The sequence below is a fragment of the Rhagoletis pomonella genome, unplaced genomic scaffold (assembly GCF_013731165.1).
Source record: "Rhagoletis pomonella isolate Grant_MI unplaced genomic scaffold, Rhpom_1.0 Rhpom_scaffold_00005, whole genome shotgun sequence".
Lineage (NCBI taxonomy): Eukaryota > Metazoa > Arthropoda > Insecta > Diptera > Tephritidae > Rhagoletis > Rhagoletis pomonella.
This window is the reverse complement of record NW_023458559.1, coordinates 76,403,201-76,428,484: the sequence shown is the minus strand read 5'-3', so window position 1 is coordinate 76,428,484 and position 25,284 is coordinate 76,403,201. Positions and strand designations below refer to the sequence as shown.

The 25,284-nt window shown below is 36.1% G+C and overlaps 2 protein-coding genes across 3 annotated transcripts in view; both read left to right on the top strand.

The window, feature by feature from the left end:
* Positions 1–15,945, top strand: part of LOC118739611 — a 38,250-nt gene extending 22,305 nt beyond the window's left edge. Inside the window, exons 1-6 of one of the 2 annotated variants that reach the window (XM_036471042.1) lie at positions 6,663–6,957; positions 7,101–8,021; positions 12,899–13,128; positions 13,193–13,411; positions 13,482–14,213; positions 14,282–15,936. In XM_036471042.1, coding sequence (XP_036326935.1) covers positions 6,954–6,957; positions 7,101–8,021; positions 12,899–13,128; positions 13,193–13,411; positions 13,482–14,213; positions 14,282–15,151 — 2,976 coding nt within the window. In that variant the 5' untranslated portion in view covers positions 6,663–6,953 and the 3' untranslated portion in view covers positions 15,152–15,936. Of the gene's footprint in view, positions 1–6,662; positions 6,958–7,100; positions 8,022–12,898; positions 13,129–13,192; positions 13,412–13,481; positions 14,214–14,281 lie in introns of those variants that run through there. The other variant, XM_036471041.1, reaches the window with a different exon arrangement.
* The window catches only part of LOC118739610 (phosphatidylinositol 4-phosphate 3-kinase C2 domain-containing subunit beta), a gene marked incomplete in the record, with an annotated part of 95,198 nt that overhangs the window by 32,600 nt on the left and 37,314 nt on the right, over positions 1–25,284 (top strand).

Genomic DNA, 25,284 nt, shown 5'->3' with positions numbered 1-25,284 from the left:
AATTTTCGAATTGACAACTTATGTATACCAAGGCAAAAGAAAAACTGTATAGCGTTTCCCAAAGAGGAGGACTACAGAAAGCACTGAAAAAATCTTTAATTCCAATGGGAATATTCGAAAGATTCAAAGTTCACGCTGTGTTAATCATAAATCGGACTATTTTTATAAGCGATACATCTGCCATTTATATAGACAGCGAGATAAGACTGCCAGGAGACAAAGTTGCTACTTACTCAGCATAGAACGTCATTTATATTCTGTCAAATAATTGTCGTCACTTTTTAAACTAAAGTGTGTCGATAACTTTCGCAGTTTTGTAGTAGTATCCCACCAAACCTAAAAAAAAATATTTCTACAACCTTTGAGAAATTTATTGTTCTTAAATTGATATCTAACATCGTTCTCCAATCGTTCCCCATGTCCTTAAATAATGAAACTATAAATATAAAATAATCCCTACCATTAGCGCACACAAGGGGTGGGTTTTGGGGTTCAAACCCCCCCTAAAGCTAATGACCCCAAATGCAAACTGTATCTTAAAGCTAAGAATCCAGCTCTCAAGGAAATTATAAGAAATATTTATTATAATTTCTGTTGCTTGAAAAAGCGCTTTGCTTTTGCTGTAAATTTTCATGAGGAAATGAATATACGAGCATTTTTTTCTTGAGAGCTGCAAACTGATTTAAGAAATTTTGGTAGAAGAAAATTTCTTTTCCATTTCTCGTCCATCGTTTTATATGAATTTTTCGTTTTTCTTGAGTGTTCAGTTAATTTTTTCGGTATTCGAAATATTAAAAAAAATTAGAAATCGTGAAAAATCACCATCTCTATCGAAAGCCAGAAACCAGAAATCAAAAAAAGGAACATAAAAGTGCAAAAATTCATGGAATCAATAAATTTATTTTTAATGAGTCATTTTTAATATTTTTTATTAGGTACTTTTGAAAGTTGAGCGCATCTTGAGTTTATAGAACTTTTTATTAAACAAGTAGTTTTTAAGGAAAGAACACAACCGACTTCAATTCTCATATTCAAATTTAGGGGTACCGTTAATTTCTTCATTATCCAATCATCGGATCTCTAAACAAAATTACGGGACGACCCTTGAGGTACCATCTTTCCAATAAAAAAAGGATTATTGAAATCGGTTCACGTGGTAAAAAAGTAATGTGTTCCGGCGAATTGATAACCTCCCCTTTTTTTGAAGTCGGTTAAAAGTGTTTGAGTTCTGTTAATCTTATGTAAATTCAGTGCAATTTATGAGACTTTAAAAAGTTTATTTATTTATTACATACTGTACATAAAACTTGCATAAATATATTTTAAAGAGCGTATTATCTGAAGAAAATTTTCAGTATTTTCCGGTGATATATCTTCAGAAATATAAAGCCCCCCCTAAAATATATTCCTGGGTGCGCCCCTGAGCCCTACTTAATAAATCGGCGGTTCGGTTCAAAATCCTATCCCTGCTAATTTTTCTTCGACGTAAATTAATCGTCCATAGTTAGCGGAAATTAACGAACTCTTTACCTTCGTGCTTCTAGACATTTTTAGTGTGAAGTACAGTAAGTAACTTATTTCACAGAGTGTTTATTGTAAAGCTGTTCTATGTAAGCTCTGTTGTCGCCTTGGTTTTGTTTTTCAAAGCAAATCCGCAGTATGTTGGGCACGTGTAGATGTTTCATAAGTGAACATTGGTTTTATTAGATTGATAACGTTTAGTTTATTTACTATATTTCAATGGAGAAGTGTTACAGTAAAATAAAAGCAAATAGAAAAAACAGTGCAATTCATTAAAAAGTATTTACTTGGATCTATAATACACGACAAAACTGTGTCATCAGCTTAACGGGCATAAGTCGTCTATATATTTGTATGTTTTAATGATTTCACTTACGTTCCCAGCGTATGGTAGAAGCTAGGAAATAGTTTTCGGGACTTATTCAGTTATTTAAACCTCTTTTATGACCTTTTTTAAGTTTTTCATCGGAAGAGCTTACTAGCCATCTATCAACTATGTATATTTGATTGAATTCTACATCTTTCAAAAGGCCGTGTGTAAAGTTTTAAATGCGAATTTTCTTGCTTTCGTTATTTTTACAACTCCAGCGTAACAAAATTCAATCAGCCCTTGAATAAGTACTACTTACACCGGAAATCCAAATTTTCATGCCAGAAAAATCAAAAACGACAGTTTTCTATCCCTATCTTAAGGCTATACGCAAATACCCGAGCAATAATATTTTCCGTTATTTGTTTGATTTCCAGTGAAAAATATCCGGCAGCAACTAGCAGGAGAGTAACGAACGATTATCGCTCAAATTGGAAAATATCCCAAAAAGTACGCGAATGCAAAATAAGAAAAACTTGCAAGTTTTTAGTGCAGCTGATCGAAATTTTATTTACTTACAAGAGCATAAACTGAAAACATGAAAACAAATATAATTTTAAGATTTGCCTAAAGCCATTTGCTAAGCAAACGTAAGTCAATGAGTATTTGCTTTATTCCGAAGCAGTTCTGATAAGTTATTTTAAACTTAAAAATCATCAAAATTAATTTCATCATTTTTATAAATTGCAAACAGATGACTTTGATCAGTAGCTCGTTTCTGTAACAATTCTCTACTGCTAATTAGTAGTAGATAATGACGTATATTCTCTACCAGTAGGGAAATAATCGGTCGAAAAGAGTTACAGCTGTTTTTCTTGTTGGCTGGTAAAAATTTTTCGCGCAGGAATAAGCAACTTCCCCTTCAAGTCAACTGTCACTTGGTGCTCTCAATTTCCCCTACTTTGCAAATTTTTGCGTACGCGAAAGCCAAAACCTGATAAATTGTGATAATTTGCAATAATTATGAGCTTGTCGAACAGACTAAATTTTTTTTGCTGTTGTGGTCATTGAAAATCATGTGAAACTTTTTGTATCCTACCGTGAACCTATTTGAGTATAATGGTGGAGTAGTCGTCTGTCCGAACGTCATAAAACCCAGCAGAATCGAAACTTGGTTGATAATCAATCGTAAACGTCCTTCAAGATTCAGGGATACAAAAACGCACGAAAACAAGAATGTAAGCCAAAATCAAAAGCTTTTATTCACCAATTCGCCCATTAAATTTTAGTAGGATAAAGTGCAAATTTCAAGACGCTAGAAAATCACGTTCATTTCTAATAATTTTTTTTGCGAGACGATGGTAGACATTTTCTTCCATACTTATAAACGAAATTGTCGATCATACTTTATTTTGAAGAAAATTCACAACACCGTCAGCTAAAAAAATTATTAAAAATCAACGCGATTTTCTAAAAGCACATTGCACATCTGCAGGCCAAGCCCTGTAAATTGACACCTCAATTTTGAAAAACGAAAGAACGATACAGATCTGATGACTTTAATATTTTACGAAAACATCTCCGAACTCGATTCAGATGTTCCACTTGAAAAAAGTTTTATTTATTTGCCGAGAACCGTGTAGCAAAACATTAGCTAGAACTAAGTAGTAGATCCGTATTTGTATAATAAATATGTATTGAATGTATGTATGTATGTATATACATATCCGACGGTTCATTGGCTTCTAAAGCACCCGGGTCTAAACTATTCTGATTGCCTTATATTTGTTTTATGCAAACTTTGTTATCACCTACATACATATGTATGTATTCGTTTATGTATGAACGCGTTTATAATATAATTTATATAATGCTCAATACATGTGCTTTGCATTTACATATGTGTCTACGTATGTACATTAGGGCATGTGAAAAAGAAAAGTCGAAATTTTTATGCTCTCACCCCCTAGGATTGTTCTCTACTGAAAAAATATATCCCTATTTTTTAATTAAAAGAATTGTTTAACGCTCGGATTATTTTCAACTTGAAGATGAAACCAAAGACGATATCTACGAGCCAAATTGATAAGTATTATGTCAATTTATTTCTTTAGATATCGTCTTTGGTTTCATCTTCCTATTTTTTAATTTTGAAATCAAAAAATATTTAGAAGTCGCTCAAAGCGCCCAAAGTTTTCCATGTATTTTATATGTGGAAAAAACAACTTTTCGTAGAAACGGTATATAATTCTTAAAAGTCAATATTTTTCTATCGGAAAACTTTGTTTATCTGCAGGACATTCCCAATAACAATACCCAATTATTTATTTAACCATTTTTTCATCGCAACTATAATTTATAGGTCCGCCAAAAACCCATAAAAACCCCGAAAAATGTAATGGGCGGACCAATAAAAAATCGTTAGTATTAAAAAATTGTGAAACAAACAATTGGGTATTATTATTGAAAGTCTCTTGAAGAGAACCAGAGTTTTCCGATCGAAAAATATTGATTTTCAAGAATTCTATACCATTTCTACGAAAAGTTTTTTTTTCCATATAAAAATATATGGAAAACTTTGAGCGTTTTGAGCGACCTCTAAATATTTTTTGATTTCAAAATAAAAGAAATAGGGGTATACTTTTTTTCGATATAGAACAATACTAGGGGGTGAGAGCATTAAAATTCCGACTTTACTGTTTTGGACCACGCTAATGTACATACATAAGTGTGTGCATGTCAAGAAAATTTAGTTGTCTCCACATCTGTTTTCTCTCCCTAAATACAAAATAAAAATACTCTCTGTTCTCTTGTCAACAGTGGACCTTTTGATAAAAGTGATAGTACAATTTTTTTCAGATTTATTCATTGTTGAATTCGTGGTAGTTCGTCATTACTTTAAAATACTTCCAACTGTCTACATATGTAGGTGACTTTTTAGATATATTTCTCTTTTATTTGACGCGCTTAGCGCGCTCCCAGAAACATATAACACAGAACCGGAGAAAGGAGTATTAGCAATTACGGACCTGGCTCTTTCGTAAGCTTGAAACGTGTAGGAAAGTTTTCGTGTATTTTACCTTTGCCCGGATCAATCTCAGTCTATTTACACTTCAGTTTTCTCTCTCAACTCACAGCCAATTGTAAATATGGTTCCATTGCTTGTTTGCAGAAAGCTTTCGTGTCAAAATTTGTTTTCGTAGTGTATGACTGGGAATTCGTTAACGGTTTTTGGAACAATCTGTTTCATTGACGCAGCTTCTGCGGTGCATATTCTAGCTTTAGTCCTTTTTAGGTTTTCCTCAGTTGTAATCTAATTTAGACAATTAAGTCTGCGAAAAGGTTTTGAAGCTACTTTTTGCTATTCTAACTTGTATGAGATTCTATTCTTTAACGTATATCATACCCTAAAAAACACAACACAACACTTAAAAGTAGACCGTCGAAATGAATTTTGTTTTGACTGGGCTTTCGTGCACTGGATACTACTTACATGCGCTCAATTAATTTGCATACCATTTTTTGCACGCCAATTGAGATATCTCGAATGCGTTATCTTTGCTTTGAGGAGATACAACAAAGTCTTCGGATATCTTGTGTGACCTCGCATTGTTATATGTAGTTAGGAATGATTCGTATTTTTTTCGAATTTCACTAAACACTTCCGCATAGTAAATAAATTTAAATGTATTGTTCACAATGTATCGTCTGACTTTGCTTCAGCGACACTGTATCGACGTGGCCAGTTATGCCGAAGCAACAGGTCGCCATATGCTGATGGTTCCAAATTGGAGCAAGGAACTCCGATTCCTTTCGAAAGCTCTGCAGTTTAGTCAGTCTTTTCGTTTCCTAAACCAGCTCCAGCCGGAAAACCACTATCTATGTATCTTCGTCGATAGTCAAACGGATTTAAAGCATTATCATTCGAACTAGTGCTATCGGGGATTGTACGGAAATGTTTTGTAGCCTTACTAGGCCTTCTCAACGTCACTGTTTCTTCTCTTTCTAAAAAAAAGATAACCTGGTTTAAATGGTTTAAAATCTCTAACCATGGAACCTATTCGAGGCGTAGCAAGGCAATTAGGAAATTTGTCAGCAGCCACCTTAACCTTACGTAAACATTTGTACCCAAACCTTATTTTCAATTGTCCACTTCGTTAGGTATTTCAGCGCCAATAAAAAAATATTTGGCTAGCGTCCTGTGGTTAAAAATGATTCCCATTTTTCTGACTGCGGCATTAACTTCTCAAGTTTCGTATTCGACTTCCTGCACTATAAATGTCTCCTTTACCTCTCCATAGGGGAAAACTTCTCGCTTTGTAACTACTCTTACTTCAGCCTCCTCCTACTCAAAGAGACAAGGTTTCGACTGCCCCTGACAAGCAGACCAGATGTCTTTGGGCGACGCCCTTAACATGGAGAACAGAAGCACATGGCAGCCATTAAAGGTTAAACCCACTCTGCTAATACGCATTAATCTTTGATGCAAGCCTTTCTTGGGCCTACTGCTAGTTGAGTTCGACAACAAAGATTGATAGACTGACTTTCCGATTTAGGTAGTGCTTAGTAGTGCCGCTAAAACACAACAAAAACAACAGCCGTTAAGACATTAGACCCTTCAGCGTTACCGAGAGTACACTGCGAGAAGACAACTGAAAGGATCAATAACTTAACTGGAAATCGAAAATAAATTAATTTGATATTAATCTCTGATATTGTGCCTCTTCATCACCCCACTGTTACGAAATTAAGGTGAGCGCACTATTTCGATCTCTCGTGAGTCCCTTGTGCCTCATAGCATTTTATAATCATCCGGTACAGAAAATCTGTACGAAAATATTTGCCGATAACATGAAAGCGGAAAAAAGCGGTCTGTGTGCTCGCATATTGAGAACTACATATTTCATTTAAATAGCTTAACGACCGGCAAATTTTTCATTCCACTCAACGGTTGCGGCCAAAGCAGTACTCGCATCGATCATTTAAGACGCGCACACACGCACACACACACACAGACACATTTAGAAGCAGACGCTTTGCTTATTGAGAAATAAAAAAAAAGAAATCGAATTTTTGCTGGTTCTAGTGACTACTAAAATAACCACATTTTTTTAAATTAAAAATGGGTAAGAATATTTTTTTTTTGTGTATATGAATTTCAAATAAACCGCATTTAATCATGTTCAAAATTTTAATATAACTTCAAAAAATTAAAGTTTATTTCAAAATTTACAAATTTTCTCTCCTATTTCCTTTTCTTCCTTTCCAGAGGCTATGCGTAAACTCGACGCCAAACTGGTCGCCTACTTGGCTGGTGATACAAAGCTGCAACCAAAGCAATCGGAATCGGAGCTGGACCTGGAGTTGAATTCGCAGAATGCCACTTGCGCCAATGTCGATGCATTTGTTGAGGATGAATTCGGAGATGCAGTCGAAGACCGTGTTGAGACTTTGACACGCGAGGAACTCCAGCTATTCAGACGCATCAAGAGCGTCAAGCTGCAATTGGAGGCGCTTACCCTAGAGCCAGAAGGCACTAAACGCATGGAATTGCTGCAGAATGACATACGTCCCATATTCACTGTTGAATGTCAGCTATCGCACGAATTGATCAAGCATGTGCCACGCTATGAAATGTTCAATATTATGCAATTCGAATCGGAGAAGTTCCATAGCCTAACGCAGTGTACGCGTTTCGGTCAGGAATCACAGCGCGATGTCAACTTGACGCCATTAATCGATGAACTCGATTGTATGCATAGCAACAGCAACAAGAACAAGAAGAGCGGCGCTACTGTCGCTTCGGCTGCGGATAAGCCAAACTTTGGCCGCATACACTTTGCGGTGTGGTGGCGCGAACCCGGCACTTGCTTGAATGAAATGCTTGGCATGGGCGTATTTGAGTTGCGCGAATTGTACGATGCAGCATTGTTGGAACAATGCAAACGCATTACCATTCAGAGACGTGGTGTGCCGCTGGCAAATATCTATTTAAAAATCAATTTACTCTTGTGCGCATCAGCTGATAGCAACAATAATTCAGCAGCAGCGGCAATTAAGCAGCACCACCCGGGCGGTGATAAGCAACAGGAGACTAATAGAGCGACTGGTGATGCAGCAAGTGGCATTAGTGGCACCGCTATGTCGGCGGGCACAGCCGCAACCTCCTCTTCCTCCTCGAATAATGAAGGTGAATATCAACTTGAGCGTTTGCTGTTCTTAAAAGATACCGATATTCAATGACTAAGAACACTGTGTGTGCGCGTGTGCGCGAAACCGCCACTCGTTGGTGAATCAAACCAACAATTTACTCGAATTGGGTCTATTAAATATAGTACCTCTAAATATTTTTCTAGTTTCATGAAATGTGAAAAATTCAAAAATCACATTTGTGCAACTCATTATCGAAATGATGATGTAAATGCAACAGAATTTGGTATTAATAGTTATGATAATGATAATTGTGATGAATTATCTGAAGAGAACAAATTTTTATTTGTACTATTCTTAGATTGGTTTGCTTTTTATATAATAAATATCTTGAATGTAGTGGAACACAATGAAAAAACAAAAGAACAAAAACCAAAACAACTTTTTATTGTATTTACATTTAGTTACGTATTTATTGCTTTGATTATTTTGTTATTATTAGTTTATTCGTCACTATTCGCGTGTGATTGGGCTTTTCGTTGCTTGGGGAACTGAACCGTATGAATAAAAGCCGAGCAATCGCTTTTTCTTAAAATTTCATACCTTTCACTTAAATTTATTGGAATAGTGAAAAAGGTGTGAAATTTTAAGAAAAAGCAACTACTTAGTTTATATTCATACGGCCCTTTAACACAAAACTACTATATTATGCATTTTCGCGTACTTACGGTGAAATAACTTAAATCTATTTTGCATTTTCCCGCCAATAAGCACTAAAGTAGAGTTAGTCACCTCATAAGCATGAGTGCAGAGCATTTTTAGGCTTTCAATGTTTACGGGCATAGGCCAAAACACTCTCTGGCCATCGCTGCACTAAAATACTTGGGTTTTATACAGAATTTGAACTCGTAGTCAACATTAAACAACAGCTACTGCAGCCGATCAAAGGGTCGTCCTAACGCTTGGCAGGAGACAGGTTTTATCTTTGTTCCGCGCAGCATCCAAACATTATACGCATCGAACACCCCACCCCACCCCGCTCCATTTTCCGTTAAATAACATCAACACTTTTCGAGGCCGAAATATGTGCTAATAGTCTGTGTGCTTTGCCCCGCCGAAAAGGGGTGGCTTTAAACGGAAACGTGAGATGGGGAGAGGACACTTACTTGGATTTTGAAGTTGTGCATATGTATGCACATTGAACCATGTCAAAAAAACCCTGCAATGCGACCTGAACCCGACTCAAATTTTAGTATGTATTTGGTATAGTAATGATCCTCCATGAATCTCCTATCTACGATAATTCTAAGTGGTGCCGCATGGAGCATTTATTTTTCCCATAGGAATAACACGTAACAAAATGATTTCTTCTCTTTTGAGGTCAATATACACATAGGAAGTGGAAGGCCTTCTCCGCCTTGGAAACACCAGGTGGCTTCGCTTTACATTTCCAATTGGCGTCAGTTTGCAAAGAAGAGAAACGACTGTCGTCTCACAGGTCGAACGAAACTCGATTCGAAATTTCCATTCACTGATTATGAGTTCAGAAGTATTTTAAAACACCTAACATAAGTGGCTTTCGTTCTCCCTAAAGCATTTTTTTTTTAAGTTTTTAGAGACTGGTGCCACAGACAGATAAAAGATAAAGTTTTTCCTGAAAATTGAGTAGCCCTGTAACTTAAGATCAAATTGGTACGAAGAAAAAAAATAAAATGTAGTTCAGAACTTTTGACGCAGTTTGCTTCTATTTTACACGTAGATTATGGATTCACTGCCTTGCCTCTAAATTTGATATGGGAACATGCCGCCATCTTGGATTTTAGTTTTTTTTTGTGTTTGTTTGCGATTTGCAAGCTTATTTTGCATTTTTCGTAAAAAGATGCTACATACAAATTTGTAGAGAATTAATTTTCTAAAATTTTTTATATTAAGTTTAAAAAAAAACGTTTTTTACTCTAAATACATAATTAAAGTGCGAAAAATTGTTAAATTGGCATGGTTTTTGTAATTTTTAATGAATTGTTTGTTTAAAATCCTTGGCATATTTTAAAGTCAAAGGGGCCACCCGATTTTATTTTTTATTTTTTGTCGCCATATTGGGTCCTCCATTTTAAATTTTTCCAATGTGTCTCCAGATTCGTAATCAGTGGCCACAAGAACCCCAAAGGACAACATTTCAAGCTGATCGAATCGATTTTATTGGCCGCCATATTGGGTTCACCATAAGAACCCGCTTTTACTTTTTCTTTTTAGCGTTGGGTTCTTCAGTGGCACTAAGTTGTAAAAAAAATCTAATTTACGGTTAGTTTAGACGCCATTATTGGGAAGCCATTGAATTTTTCAAACGGCCACACTGTTTTCAATAGGGGGAGGAAGATGATAATTTTAAGTGCTTAATCTTTGTAATCTGTCTCATTGAATCTATAAACTACATGCGTGTAAAATAGAAGTAAACTGCGTCAAAAGTTCCGAACTACATTTACTTTTTTTGAAAAAGGCTAAAGTTACTGGGCTAAAAGGAAAATCTTAAGTAAAAGAAAAAGCGCTTTGCTTCCAAAAAAAATGTGCTTAGTATCGACTTGAGTTGTGAGGATTCCACTGTTATAAAATGTTAAAAAGATTTTTATGACAAAGCTTGGAAAATATTGATTTAAAAAATAAGGCAAACTTTCAGCGAGCTATAATTGATTATTTGTTTACTTCAACATTATTATTATTAGGTCACAATAAAAACACATTTTTTTTTTAGAATTAAAGTAAGAACCCACCATGCAAAACATGAGAAATAGGCAACAATAGTTAATGGCAACAAATTGGCGACTTGCCAATTTTTTCATGTCATTTTAGAAATATATTATCATTATTATTCCCAAACTTATGAGTTTTGCGTCAACAGGATTCTCGAAAGCACATAATTTACACCAAAAGTAGAATTGAAAAAATAGGAGGCGTAATAGCGAGGGAAATAATTTAATTTTGAAATTTTAAAAAGAATAAAATTGTTCCAAATAATTATTGCTCAAATAGCACTTCGGCGGACGTTTTAGAGCGACTGGTAATAAATCGATACGATGGCGATATTACCGGCAATAAATTTGTTGCCGAAGGCGAAACGTTTTCTTATTTCCGGCAACAAAAATTGTCTGGTGGGAAGCATTTCGTCCATAGTATCTTTCAACTTAGTTGACTAGTTACTACGATACACCTACTATTTATTATTTTGAAACTTTTCATAAGACTGGGTTCACACATGGAAACTTTTGTGGCTCATTTTCGGCAACTTCTCTTTTGGTGTTGCCCTTCGCGTTCACACTGAGCAATTATTTTGTATACAATTGTTGTTGTCGGCTGTGAACCGCCAACTTGAATTACTCAGACGAACGAGAGCACAAACCTTTGTTGCTCGTCGACCTCTCTCCAACAAAAACTTCGAGTTGCCGCAACAAAAGTTTCTGAGTCTGAACCCAGACTAACCGTTGTGATTTTCACACCTACCTCACGGTGAAATACATAAATACAGGGTGGGCCAAATAAGACCTACCATCCATAGTTCATAACTGCCATACGTAAACAAAAGCGTTGGGCGGAGCGGTTTCTGACGCCTAGCGTTAACGCCCTGTCAAAATCGGATTTTCCAACCGCTCAGCGTTGACGCCGCGTTGTTTCGGTATGCTTCATACAAATTGTATGGGCATGAGACAGCCAGACAACGCTGACGCTTTTGTTTAGGTATGGCAGTAGGTCCATAGTTTGTCTAGCAGTGTGCGCAGTCGCTCGCATCTTGTTGGAACCACAAATTTGGATGCTGCTCTGCCGTTGGCCGCAAAAAGTTGTCAATCTGTAAGAAGCCCCAGAAATCGTTTCTGGCGTTTCATCCTCATTCTCGAAGAAATATGGGCCGCTAACTTTTTCGGCCATAACACCGCACCGGATGGGTGAGACTGGTACTGGTGTTTTGCCCTTGGATTTTCAGAGCCCCACAATTTACAGTTTTGCTTGGAAATGCGCTTCATCCGACATCAAAACATTACCTAAAAAATCAATTTGTGAATCTAATTGTGTATAACGAATAGCGTATTGTAGTCGTTGTTGGTCGTCTTGCAGTAAGCATCCACTATGACTTTCCCAGAGATAAACTATAACATGCAGAAAGAAAATAATAATATTAAAAAATAAAGAAGTTATACGTGTTTAATATTGGTAGATCTTATTTGGCCCACCCTGTATATCCACAACTGCACATGGGTATGCATGTCTAGAATTTAAAATAACACAATTGTGTAGAAATGTGAGCGGGACTAAATATTCAATCCCGATCCCGTTCATCCCGACATTCAATTTTTAAGTCCCGAACCTGCCCATCCCAACGTTTTTCAGAATTTACCGCGGTCCCGTGGGTCTCGGATATCTATCACTAAGTAAAATTTATATGGCTTTCAAATTAATTTTAAATAATCTCGTGCTTATTGTATATGTATGTATGTATTTCTCTAAATTTTTTTCGTTTTCGTTTTTTTTCGTATCAATAAAAACAAAAATGTGTTTATTTATATATGTACTATATACGTACTACGTTTGTAACGAAGCCTTTCTGAAATCTCGGAAGTTGCGGGTTTTATCAGGCGTGTCGGGAAGTGATTTCAAGTCAAGTCTCGCCCGCAAATTTTTTAATACCTTCTCGGCCATTTTGAAATCCGTACTGCGGGTCCCGATATTCGACGTTCATCTCTATATGAAATTCAAAAATTACGCCTAAAACCATGCTCCAAATTCAATGCTACTTTAATAAAGTGATCTTTAAAAAATTTAATTTTCAGTTGTTTCTATGAAATTGTTCTACATAAAGTTCGTTGCATACGAAATCTTCCATCCTACATATGTATGTATATTAATTCAATTCCCTCGTTTATTTTCCAGCTAATGCAGCCAAAACCAAAGATAACAATGATGTACAAGTTGGCACGAGCAGCAGCTTCAACGCTGAAACGTTAAAAATACGCCTGCTGACGGGCCTTGTGTATGCTTGTGAGGTTCGGGATATGGTTATGTGTTTGAATCGCGAGTATCATCTGGTATGCGAACGCTTTTGGAAATCAGAGCCAGCCACATCAAAGTCTGAGTATTCGCAAATGTTTTACTATCAGGAGGTGAGTTCAATGGACTGATGGCCGTTTCTTTCAGTACGCTTTAATTTTTTTAAAACTCTTTCAGCAATTCGCCATAATAAGAGATGCAAACTTTTTGAATCGTGTCAAGCGTAAGCATTTGAAACTACAGATTTGTCAACGCCCTATTAGCGCAGCCGCAGTTGATAATAATGGCAATCCAAAAATGCCCCTGGAACCAGTAGGCGTGGTACTATTGCCACTACATCAATTTTTCATAGCATTCAGCAATGAAATGATGGCAAATCGTTTGGTTACCGAAAAGGTATGTGCCATTAATTTGTGTGTTTGGGCTATATAGCAAAAAAAGCTTTATTCCAAATCTCATTATTTAGCTTCCCGTTATTTCCATTGACGCTTGGACACCTATTTTGGGTCAGAATGGCGAAAAGTTGGGTGAAATTAAGTGTCTGCTTGCTATTGGTAGCGAAGAGCAGATAAAAAATCTTAAATTACAACGTGGCTTTCGCCCTTTACACGCCGACATGTTTAGCAGTATTGCCATAGACGCTACACGAGAGCCACTCTATCCAAGTCTTCTCATACCACCCGAAGATATTAATGCAGCAATTAAAGGAGCAAACACACCAAAAAGTATTCGGCGTACAGTAAATTTGATGGAAATGTTGCAAGAAGCTTTGGAACAAACGCAATCGTCACCGCAAACGTCTGCGGCGTCTTCAATGTTATCACTACCGACGCCAAATTCAATGTCGTCAGCGGCGGCTACCCAGCAACAGCAACAAGTGCAGCCCAAAGTGTGTTTACAGGAACGCACTTTCCAATTTGAGTTGTATATTGATTGTGCGGCATCATTGCCGCTAAATCCTTCCGCTAAGGGTAAGGGTGGAAAGAATGCTTCTAAGCGTTCAGCATCCAAGCGTTTTCCAGCAGGCGAGCCACCAACCACATACGTTACATTCCAAGCAGATGAGTGTTCGGGCAGTAGCGGACCTTATAAGTCGCATGAGGGGAACGTTTATGCCACAGATGTTGTTGAGCGCAGTACGCATCCGCGTTTTACGCAACTCTTTTTGGTCACTGTAGGCGCTGAATATTTAGAAAATGTAAGATAACAGCTTTCTTGAGACCCGAAAAACTAAATTAACGATTGTTTTCTGTACCACATTTTCAGCCTAAGCAAAATTTCATTTTGAAGCTATGGAAAAAGGCTAATGTACCGCCGACTGGCAATGGCAGTAGTAGCTCCGGTACGACTGCACGTTTGGTACCCAAGCCAATTGATGATGCCATCATAGGTTTTACCGCATTGGACTTGGGCGTTTTTTTGCGTGGCATGCATATTGGTGGCACTTTCAATGTGATCGATTTTAATGGACGCATGAATGGGCAGTTGCAGTTGAGTGCCAAGCCAATGGAAGGGTGGTATGTTAAGTTTCTCGCACAACGTATATATAAACATCCACAGCCGCAAAAGGAAACACAATCTAGACCAGATCTACAGTTTATTATCCCTGCTTCTGTTTCTGCTCCTGCTAACAACGCACAATGCGCTGTTGGCGCTTCCATTGACAATGTCATTGAACAATTTGGAAACTCACTCGATCTCACACACTTAAATCTTAGTCAAGCCGTTAAGCATAAATTTAATGAGCTGGAGGGTATTTCCAAGCGCTTGCGCACACGTCTTAGCAGCGTGACTGGTGAGCCATTGCCGGAGCAGTTCGATGCGGCCGGTTTGAATGATTGGCGATCGTTGAATGATGTGATTGGAGAAGAGTTACCAATGGATATTGAATTAAATGAATTTGAGCGCGACATTAATTTACCACCGTTGGATGATGTGACTGAAATGGTAAATGCAAATGAAGTGAATGAATTCGAGCGTGATATTAATAAATCCGCTGATGCGGCAGGTGATGATGACCCCAAGGGCGTAGACGATAATGAACTCGAAGAGGCCGTTGATGATAATAAGGGTGATAAAAAAGAAAATTTGATCTCAAAGACGGCACCCGGTGCAGCCGATCCCATTGTTGAATAGTGGCGACATAAACACCGGAAAATAACTAAGTCAGCAGCAGCAACAGCAGCGATGAAAATAAGAAATACTATTACAATTAAACTTATGCAACACACATGTCAGTCTATAGCACTCTTAGCATCACAAATAACATTTTTAGCACCATTACTACTAACCCCACAACAACCACCGACCGTGAAGGCATCACCCCCAATCCAGCTCATCATTAAAACGCTCCTTGCATTTTCAATAAAGGCTCAATAGTACTTAAATAAATTTATTCATCGTAATAATAAGTAAAGCGCAACTTTTGCCAATTTTTATTAATAATATTACTAAATGTGTACGAGTATGATAATATAGTGGCTATTGCAACTACTATATTTATGGAAGTTTTAAACGACCTGCGATTCTTAATAGCTAAGCGAAATTGTTATTACTTTCTCCCCTCCTTGTCTTTATAAATAATGTATTTCACCAAATTAGCATTAATTATTTACTTTATGAAATATACATACATAAAAATGTAGTTACCGTATATACATACATACATACATACGTTTAAGTATTGAGTTATATACTAAATTTCGAGAGAAAAGAAACCACGTATTTATAAATGAAGTATTTAGTTGCACTAAATTATTTTTATTATTATTACTATTACTATATGTACAATGTAATCATTGAAAATTCCAAAAGAGTAGATATGCAAGGCATTCGATTATCAATTAAAAATCGTAAAAGTGGAATAAAAACGAAAATTCTTATCCAAGCCCAGAAACAGAATCTTTGTGTATAAACTAGAAATGAAAATCAAAATAAATTCAATAAAATGAAATGTTACTGGTTTTATGTGAAATCAAATGCGTTTTATATAAAGTACAAGCTGACCCGGCAAACTTCGTTTTGCCCAATTACATGTTTTATGGAATTATTTTCGAACATTCACGATTTCAAACGAAATTTGCTTTTTTTTTTAACGTGTGTAAATAATTTCAATTGTAGATTGACTGGAACACTCTTCAAATTCAATATGATGATATATTTTTAAGGAGAGCTGACCCGTCCAATATTTGGCGAAAATAGAATAAAATCAAGTATTACACCCCTATTGCGAGTGTCGACTAGTAGTAGATAAACGAATATTTGTCGATTATCGATTACACTGTGAGACAAATGGTAGGGGTCAGTGATCGGGAAGGGTCCAAACTACCGGGGAAAGTTATATCGGTAAAAAAGAAGTTATACGTGTCCCGGCGTTTCGCTGGGTCACGTCTAGGAATCGAGATATATCGATTTGAAGTTCGTAACTATCATATAGGGGAAATTGTCACCTTGTTTTTGACATAACTCGAGAACCACTAGTCCGATTTGGCTCAAACAAAAAAATTTAAAATTACAATTCCTTTAATCTGTTCATATAACGTTTTTCTATATACTCAACAGTTTTGCCGGTAAAAATAAATGTATGAAGAAAAAAAATATTTTTTGCCTAAAATATTAAATTTTTTTATTTTTTAAATTCATAACAAATCCAAAACGGAAAAAAGGCAAGTCGTATTACTTTCACGCAAAGTCACATAACCTTTAAGCCAAATGAGACATAGATCATGAAAATCGATGGACGCGTTTCGCTTTTATTCACAATTAAGTGAAGGTATCTCATTTTGACAAGAATATTGATTTTATGTTTCAATGAATTTGGATAATATTTATTATATATTATTTATTATTAACACGTAAAATTAAAAATTATTACAGGTAATTATTAGGTTATTACATAGATACATAGGTTATAAAAATCGATGAACGCAAAACTTATTTTCGTTTGTTTGCGCCCTTTACTTTCTTGCGTGGTGGTTCGCCCACTTGTTCACAGTCTGTATCGGATGTATCTGGTGTTGGTTTATAGGTGAAATCCGATTGATCCATTGTTTCAATAGAAAAAGAAGTTTCTCTGTCAGGACTTGGAAGCGGTGGAATTGGTATTTCATCCGAATGTGGTAGAGGTATTTGTGCACTTTTAACAGATATGTAAACTCTTCGTTTAAGGCCTTTACGATTTACTCCACATATTTTGTTTGCGCAAGCGTAACAGTTGTCGGAATTACGCTCTCCTGGATCAGTCCAAATCTTTGGTACACCAAAACGAAGTGAACTGCGTTTCCCTTGGATCCACATGTTAAGACCATTGTAGCACGTTTTACAAATTTTGTCTGGGACCCACGAACCGCCGCGAATTATTTCGGAATCAAAATAAAGTTTAAAAGCGCGCTCCACTTGCTCAGTGAGTAATGCAGTATTTGTTGAAAAAGCTCTTTTGCCACAAACGTAACAAAATAAATTGATATTTTCTGGACAATTTACACTCATTTCGGTTTTATACTTTTATTACTTTTTCGTCACTTTAAAAAAATCGTACTTTACGCGTTCGGAGACACTAAAACAAGGCGAATTCATATTACAACACACACTAAATTCGCCAGTAACACCACCTTGTTTAAATTCGCCTTGTATTGAATCCTGTATAAATTCGCCTCAATTCATCCGTTACTTAGGGTTTACAAAAGACAATATTGTCCGGTGTAAACCCTAAGTAATTGATTCATCCGTATAGCTTAGTATCCAGCTCTTAAGAAAACGGTCAAGAAAAAATTGCCATTATTTCGCGTGTGTGTCCAAGGAATTTTGACATTTTTTATACCTCACAGCCTGTTGCCTAAAGGCTCCGTTATGCATACTTGGCATGGCTTGAGAGCTGTCACATAAGAAATCTGTTAAATGAGCCTCGCGTGTAATCGGTTATCGAACGCACAGCACTACATACGTAGAAGTCTGTTGGTTTTTGATTTTTACGTAAAAATGGTATAGCAGTACATGCAATGCCAAGTATGCATAACAGAGCCTTCACTCTTTCCTCAAGAAATAATGGAACGGGCATATATTTCTGTTGCAAACCTGGGTTGCCTTGTGCTCTTTTTTCACAAAAAACTTTAGAAAACCGTAGTAGAAAGCGTACTAAATTTCTGAAGAACTGCGTACTGCCTTAAGGAAATTTGACTCAAGAAAATTTCTTAGCCATTTCTTGTACGTCATTTTATATGGAGTTTTTGCTTTTCTTAAGAGCTGGATACTAAGCTTAATTATTGGCTGCGTTTCTTTATACATTCTGGATAATCGCATTTCACAGCCGGAATAAGCAGAATGCGTTTGAAATATACGTTAACATATCATCAGGAACGTTCTAAAGAATAAGTAAACAAAAAAGTTTATTCCAAACGTTCAGAATGAATAAAGAAATTCAGCCATTGAATCCTGCATTCTTGCTTTAATTCCGCCTGAGAAACGTTGGCAGCTCTGAACAAAAAAAAAGATAAAGGTACGACCGCACTAGGCGACGCGACACGACACTACACAGCGTGGCAAAAAATTTTTTCCATGGATTCTTATGGAGCATACCACACTGCGCTGTAGCGGAGCTACGCGACGCAACGCTGCGCGGCAAAGTTGACCAACTAGGAAAAAATGTCGCGTCGCATGGTGTCGCGCAGTTCCGGTGCCGGATAGCGACATAACATTTCGTACTATATTTTTAACTTGAAGAAATTGATTTCGAATTGTGAGTGAATATTCACATGCATTTCATTCAAGAAGAAAATTTTATGTAAATAAACATAACATTTGAGGAGAATTCGCCAAGGAAAATAAAAGGCATTAACATTACATCAGCGTCACTGGCATCCATCTTGTTTGAAGGTTTTGACGCAAATAAATAAAAAAAAATTTGCAGCGAAGTGTCGCGCCGCTGCAGTTTCAGTGCGGTATACCAAAAAGTGTCGCGCCGTGTCGCGTATTGCCGCTGCAGTGTCGCGTCGCTTAGTGCGGTCGTACCTTAAAGCGGAATGGCCGATCAAAATTTCGCTGAATTCTGTAATGCACTACCGGAATTCTTTGAAATGCACTACCAGAAGTACAGGGTGATAAACACGGGTTCTAACCCTCTACTTCCGGTTGTGCATTCAAGCTGAAATTAGTCGAGAACGCAGAACGTATACTTAAACGCAGTCTGTATACGCAGAATTTTGTCGATTACTGGAGCCCTCAGTGTTGCTTACTACACTGTTGCCACTCATCAATGCCTTTTCATAAACTTGCCCTTTCAACTACAATTTTTCGTGCTATAATAGATTTTAGCTAAATATAAACTACTTAGTTTTCAACAAAAACCTTATTCAATAGTAAATTTCAAATATTTTAAACATATTTTGAATATGAACTTATAACTTTTTTACCATCTGTAAAACTGATGAAGTGGCAACCATCTAAAGAAGTAGAAATCAGCTGACACGGAAAAATCTAAATTCCGCAGATTTCTGCGCTACGGGCTACAACTACAGGAAAATTCTGCGGTGTTGAGTTTTCATTTACATGGCGCTTTGGTAAGACAGATCGTGTCAGCTGACTCGGGTTTACGTACCGGTTGGTTTACGTTCTTGACTAATTTTAGCTTTAGTCCCAAACCGATATTTGGTCCCATATAATATCCCATTATCGTAGCATTTGTTTACGTTTTTGACATTTCCACTTATAGAAAAAATTTCCCTACATTCAGTTGAAAACGTCAATCGGAGGCGATTTGATTATTTTTTGTCATTTGCCCCAAAATCTGTTGCAATTTTCTTAATTTCTTTTTTTTTTATATGGCCCCAACTAGAAGGTGGCCAAATTAGGTGTTTCAACGTGTAATACCCCAATACGAAAGTACTAGAATAAAGTGAAAAATGTATAAATGTGATTAATTGCGCATGTACATGGATATTAAAGCAAACTCGCATATTGTGTTTTTCCATTGTTTAAAATAATAAAAAATGCAAAAACATGAAATAGATAACGAAGAAATGAAACGCTGGACAAGTGCATGAATTCCGTGAAAACCGAAAGAAAAATTGGAACAAAAGAAATTACCACAGCAAAAAAATTGGTTTGTATCAAAGAAAAAGTAAATGCTATGAAGTGTAGTAGTGCAGAACAGTGAAAATTAAACACGTTATATACGGATTAGCGCTTGTGAAACAAAATACTGCAAAATAACGTTCAACCATAAAAAAGTTGGGCGTTAAGAAATCCATATCGACCGACAGACGCCATTCATTGCAGCGCTTTTGGGTTCCGCAAAGTATCATTCGTTGGACGAGCAAGCTCTGCTGATTTGGAGAAAACCAACCACATATTTGCCTTTATACGTATCTATGGATGTATGTAAAGCAGTAATCGTTTCCATTTCCAAAAATTGAGTAAGTTAATGGCGCAACCTCGAAGAGGTCAGTTAATAATCTCTGCAATATTTTTCGTCTATGTTCTTTGTACTTAAGTGTGTACGTCTGTATTTATGGTGTCGTTGAACGCTGATACTTAACTGCAAGCATGTATGCATTGGGGTTTTCAATTTCTACTGAATAAGAAGTAATCGGAGAGTGGCAAAGTTGTGTGGCGTTTGCCATTATTGCACTTTCTAAAGGCGCACATTTGTGATGACGCTAAGCAGTATGCGGCTGAGTGGCAGTCTCAAGTATCACGCAACTACATACTTCTCTACTTGCTTTGTTAGCAGTGGTAATTAGTTTCACCAAGGTGTGGTTGTATGTTGCGTGTTGGGCCAACACTACTGCACCCGCCAGCTTTTTTGTGATGCTAGACATGCTTTGCTTCTACATGCATCTAAACACATTGCTACTACGATTCTATTAATACATGTTATTAGCTACGTAACCGGTGACGTGCTTTGCTAGTATTTTATTCCAAATTGATTTATCTGCTGCTTCGCATATTGTATGCTTTTGTTAAAGAGAAGTTAGCATTTTTCAATTTATAACCTAGAAACTTACCTCCTAGTTTATCCATGTTTATCCTTACAAGCTTGTCTAGGTGGCTTCTTTTCTATATAAGTAATAGGGAATTTACATGATTCTACTTTCACAGGTGATTAGTTGAATCAAAAGTTGGCCGTAAATAGGTAGCTGATAGAGTCCTGATTAATCGGCCGATGCCTAGGCTAGTATCGGCCAAAAGAATCGTTATCGGCGGTTTTGGAACGATTCTTGAATGAGGTAATGTTATTTAGTTATTTGAATATGTTTTTCTTTTGTTATTATAAAAGTTTATGAAAGCATTCTTTCTTGAAATGAATTTACATACATATATCCAATATTTAATCGGCAAAGAATCGGCCGGTGCTTCGGCCGGTTAAATCCCGAATATAAATTAATTTCAAGAACAAATGCTTTTATAAATATTTATAACACCAAACGAATAACACAATCACATGAAGAAACTATCGGTTCTATTATATTTGTATATAATCGTTGAAACCGTTTGTTTTTTGTTTAAAAATAACTTGTTTAATTTTGCAATAATAAGCTTATGCATATCCCATTATGCCAGCCAAGCTGGGTTTGAAAAATATTATATTGACTTATTTTATTCTATTTTGTAGACTTGTATAAGAAATTGATAAAGATCGCTCAATAAAAGCGCGATAAATTAGAGACGAAAAATTCGTTTTTAAAGGCACTTAAAGATATTATTTGACTCATCGATCACAAACGAGTAGTTAATATTTTGATATGCGGTAAGTTGCCGAAAATGGCGCATGCTATGTAAATGTCATAAATATTTGTACATCTTAAGCTTTTTCGCAGATAAGAAAAGGGCTTCGTAATGCTATTGCTAGTGGCTTTTAGCTAAAAATCTATGAATTCATTTAATATTGTGAGCAAAAATGCTAATTATGTATTTCCCAACAAATTTAAACGACGTACATCAGCTACACTACAATCATTGTAATTTTCCTGCGCCCATTTATTGTACCCACTCGAAACATTTACGCTTGGACCGGTTTTAATCGACATTTGCATTTCAAAATTCTTAAGTTGACGTGAATTGTCGCAATAGCAGCATAACATTATCGCCAACAAAAATAATAATATTAAAAAATTACAAATCTTATCAGCAGCAACTGCATTTCATTCAACAAATCTGTTGGAAGTGTGTATAAAAAAGAATGAACTGCAGACATATTTTTTGGGCAACTCCACCGTTATGGTTCGATAATAATAATAATAATAGATTGGCGCTAACAGATATGTTAGTGTTTGGCCGAACTTCTCCTCCGATTTGTGGCGTGCGCCTTGATGTTGTCACACAAAGCGGAGGGACCTACAGTTTTACGCCGACTCCGAACGGCGATTGTATTTTTATGAGAAGCGGTTTTTCATGGTAGAAATACACTCGGAGGTTTGCCATTGCCTGCCGAGGGACGAACGCTGTTAAGAAAAAACTTTTTTTTCTATATTTTTTGCGATGTTGCTTTGACTTGCTTTGAGGGTTTGAACCCAGGTGCTGTGGAGTGGAAGCGTGCACTGCTTACCACTACACCACAGCGGCCGACTTTATTTTGTGTTTTTGCAGAGAAAAATACTAGTTGTGAACTAGAGTACTACCAGTTCGCTTTTCCGCTCAACCAGTTCGTGTTCTATCCTTTTCCCATGGTATTTTTAACACGGCGATGCCGTACGAAATTTCAATTGTCCGGCTATGCAACAGCATATACCAGTTGGCAGTAAAAAAAAATAGTAGTCCAATAGGTTTCGAAATGAAACCAGTTTGAGACCTGTTAAAATATAAATAAAAACATCCAAATCAACGTTTTAAAATATTTTATTTCATATAAAAATTCTATACAAAACTAGGTTTGTTCGTCGAGCAAAAAATTTTTACGAATTTGTACGAATTATCACGATTTTTGCCCAAATCGCGTTCGTGCAGACCAAAAATTTATCCAACATTCAAAAATTGTGAGAGCAAAGTGACAGTTCTCTTGGAGAGAAGTTGCAAATTCTTGCTGGAAAAAATTTTCCCAGCAAGAATTTGCAAACACGAAAAACATGTGGTTGTGGCGCATGGTTGCATTTTTGTCTACAATAATTTGAATAAATTAGTTCGTTATATTTAAAAATTTATAAACACGAGCGATTTTTTTATGAAAAAAGGAAGTAAATAATTGTTGATATAATTAATTTAGATAATTCCAATGATTTGAATTTAACTCGGCTGAAAAAAATTGTATTCGCAATCGGAATGCATTTGCAACCAGAGTCGATTTAAGAAACCCGACAGCTAGTACGATGAAGAAATTGAAATGTATGTTAAAGAAAGTCAGAACGACAAGAAATATACATGTATATCCTGTTTTTGGCCATCCGAAAGAATTTTAAAAATTCTATAAAAATTTTGTATGTTTGAAATGCAACCGTGGACACCAGCTGGCAAGGAAACTTGCAAATTCCTGCAAATTTGCAAGTTTCTCTACATGAGAGAGAATTTGAGAGAATTTTTTCTTACTCTCTGATATTTTGAGTGTTGGATAATTCTTGCTGGATTTTCGACGAACAAACCTACTAGCTTTTTTCTTAAAATTTAGCGTTTGAATTTAAATGCTGAATCAAAGGAATACAGTTTTATTTGGCAGCTCTACTGCTTCGGAAACCAATAAAATAAATAGATATTGCTATACACATTTGTGGTCATAAGTGGGCGGGGCCACGCCCATTATCCAAAAATGTATAATAATCAAATTTCCTGCTGAATCAGCTTCAATAATTACTGATCTAAAGCAGTTTTCGTGTTTCTGTAAATTACCGTTATATTGGACTGGGCGTGGTTATTGGCCGATTTAAAAGATTTTCAACAGTTTTCTTAGTTGGACCCTAAGCAAGGTTCGGACCGAGTTTGGTAGGAATTGGTGAAGCGGCTACTGAGATACAGCATTTCATCATAAGTGGGCGGGGCGACGCCCATTTTCCAAAAATCTCATTATAATATTATTTTTTACCATAATTCCAGTTCACATACTAATTTTCAACAATTTCGATTGAATATTTACTGAAATATCATAGTTTTTGCCTTTTTCGAAAATACCGTTGTATGGGAAGTGGGCGTGTTTACAGCCCGATTTCGCCCATTTGCAATACCAACCTATCTTGGGCAAAGGGCAACCTACATACGTACCAAATTTCTTTGAGATATCGGACGGACGGACTGATGGACAGCGGACACATGTGCGGTCGGGTATAAAAATTGCCAAAAATCAAGATATTTTGTAGCCACGTCAAACTTGCTTTTTGTTATACTAGAATTTAATGCGCTACACTTCATACGAACTTTTTTTTAAAAAATTCTTAAAAAAAGTACGATTTGGAATTTTTGGAATTTTTATAATTTTTGCGTGTGTTTGGTACAACTTGCCATTCCCTGTGCCGTTTGATGTTCATTGAGTCTTCTTCGTCTGGTTATCATCAATGTTGTTTGGCCTATAAATAGACTTTCAATTCAATTTCTTTCGATTCAATACAATTAATTGGATTCGATTTTTTATACTTAAATTTCAATAGAGTATGCAAATTAGTAAGGAAAATGATATAATTTGAAATTGAATAATTAAAGGTACACAATGTTCACGAAGCGGAGGAAATGTATTCATGGTTTAGAAAATGATAAAAGAAGGCAAGTGTGTTCTTAAATTCATTTAATTTTAATTTTATTTAGTTTTAATAAAGCCTTTATAGCCTCCCAATAAAAGTCCGTTTTTACATACGCATTGTTGTCCCTACCTCAACCATTGCCATTACCATTACGAAATCCATAACCATTACCATTACCATCGCAATTACAGTTACCACAGTTTATAGACTTATGGCCTTATTTATGAAAAATAAAATAGATTTAAAGAGTTCTATAAAGTGACATATAAGTTTTCGATTTATAAAGCAGTTAAAGTGTTCTTTACTTTTTTAATAAATTCGGGTGTTAAATTTTACTGATACAAGTGGTAAAAATTTTTTGGGTGAAAATTTGCAGGGGAGGGGTTGAAGGTGCAGTTTTTGAAATATTTAAAAACTTACATATATTTTGAAAAATATTTAACTGATTTTCAAAATATGCACATATATTAGGGAGCTTTTTTTCGACGACTATACATTTTTGTTTTTAACCCTTGCTTTATTTCCCACAAAATTTCGAGGTGGGAGTAAATAAAAAAATAGTCGCCGTCAAAAAGCGCCCTAAGGTTGGAAAGGTTTCCTTCTAATATCCCAATC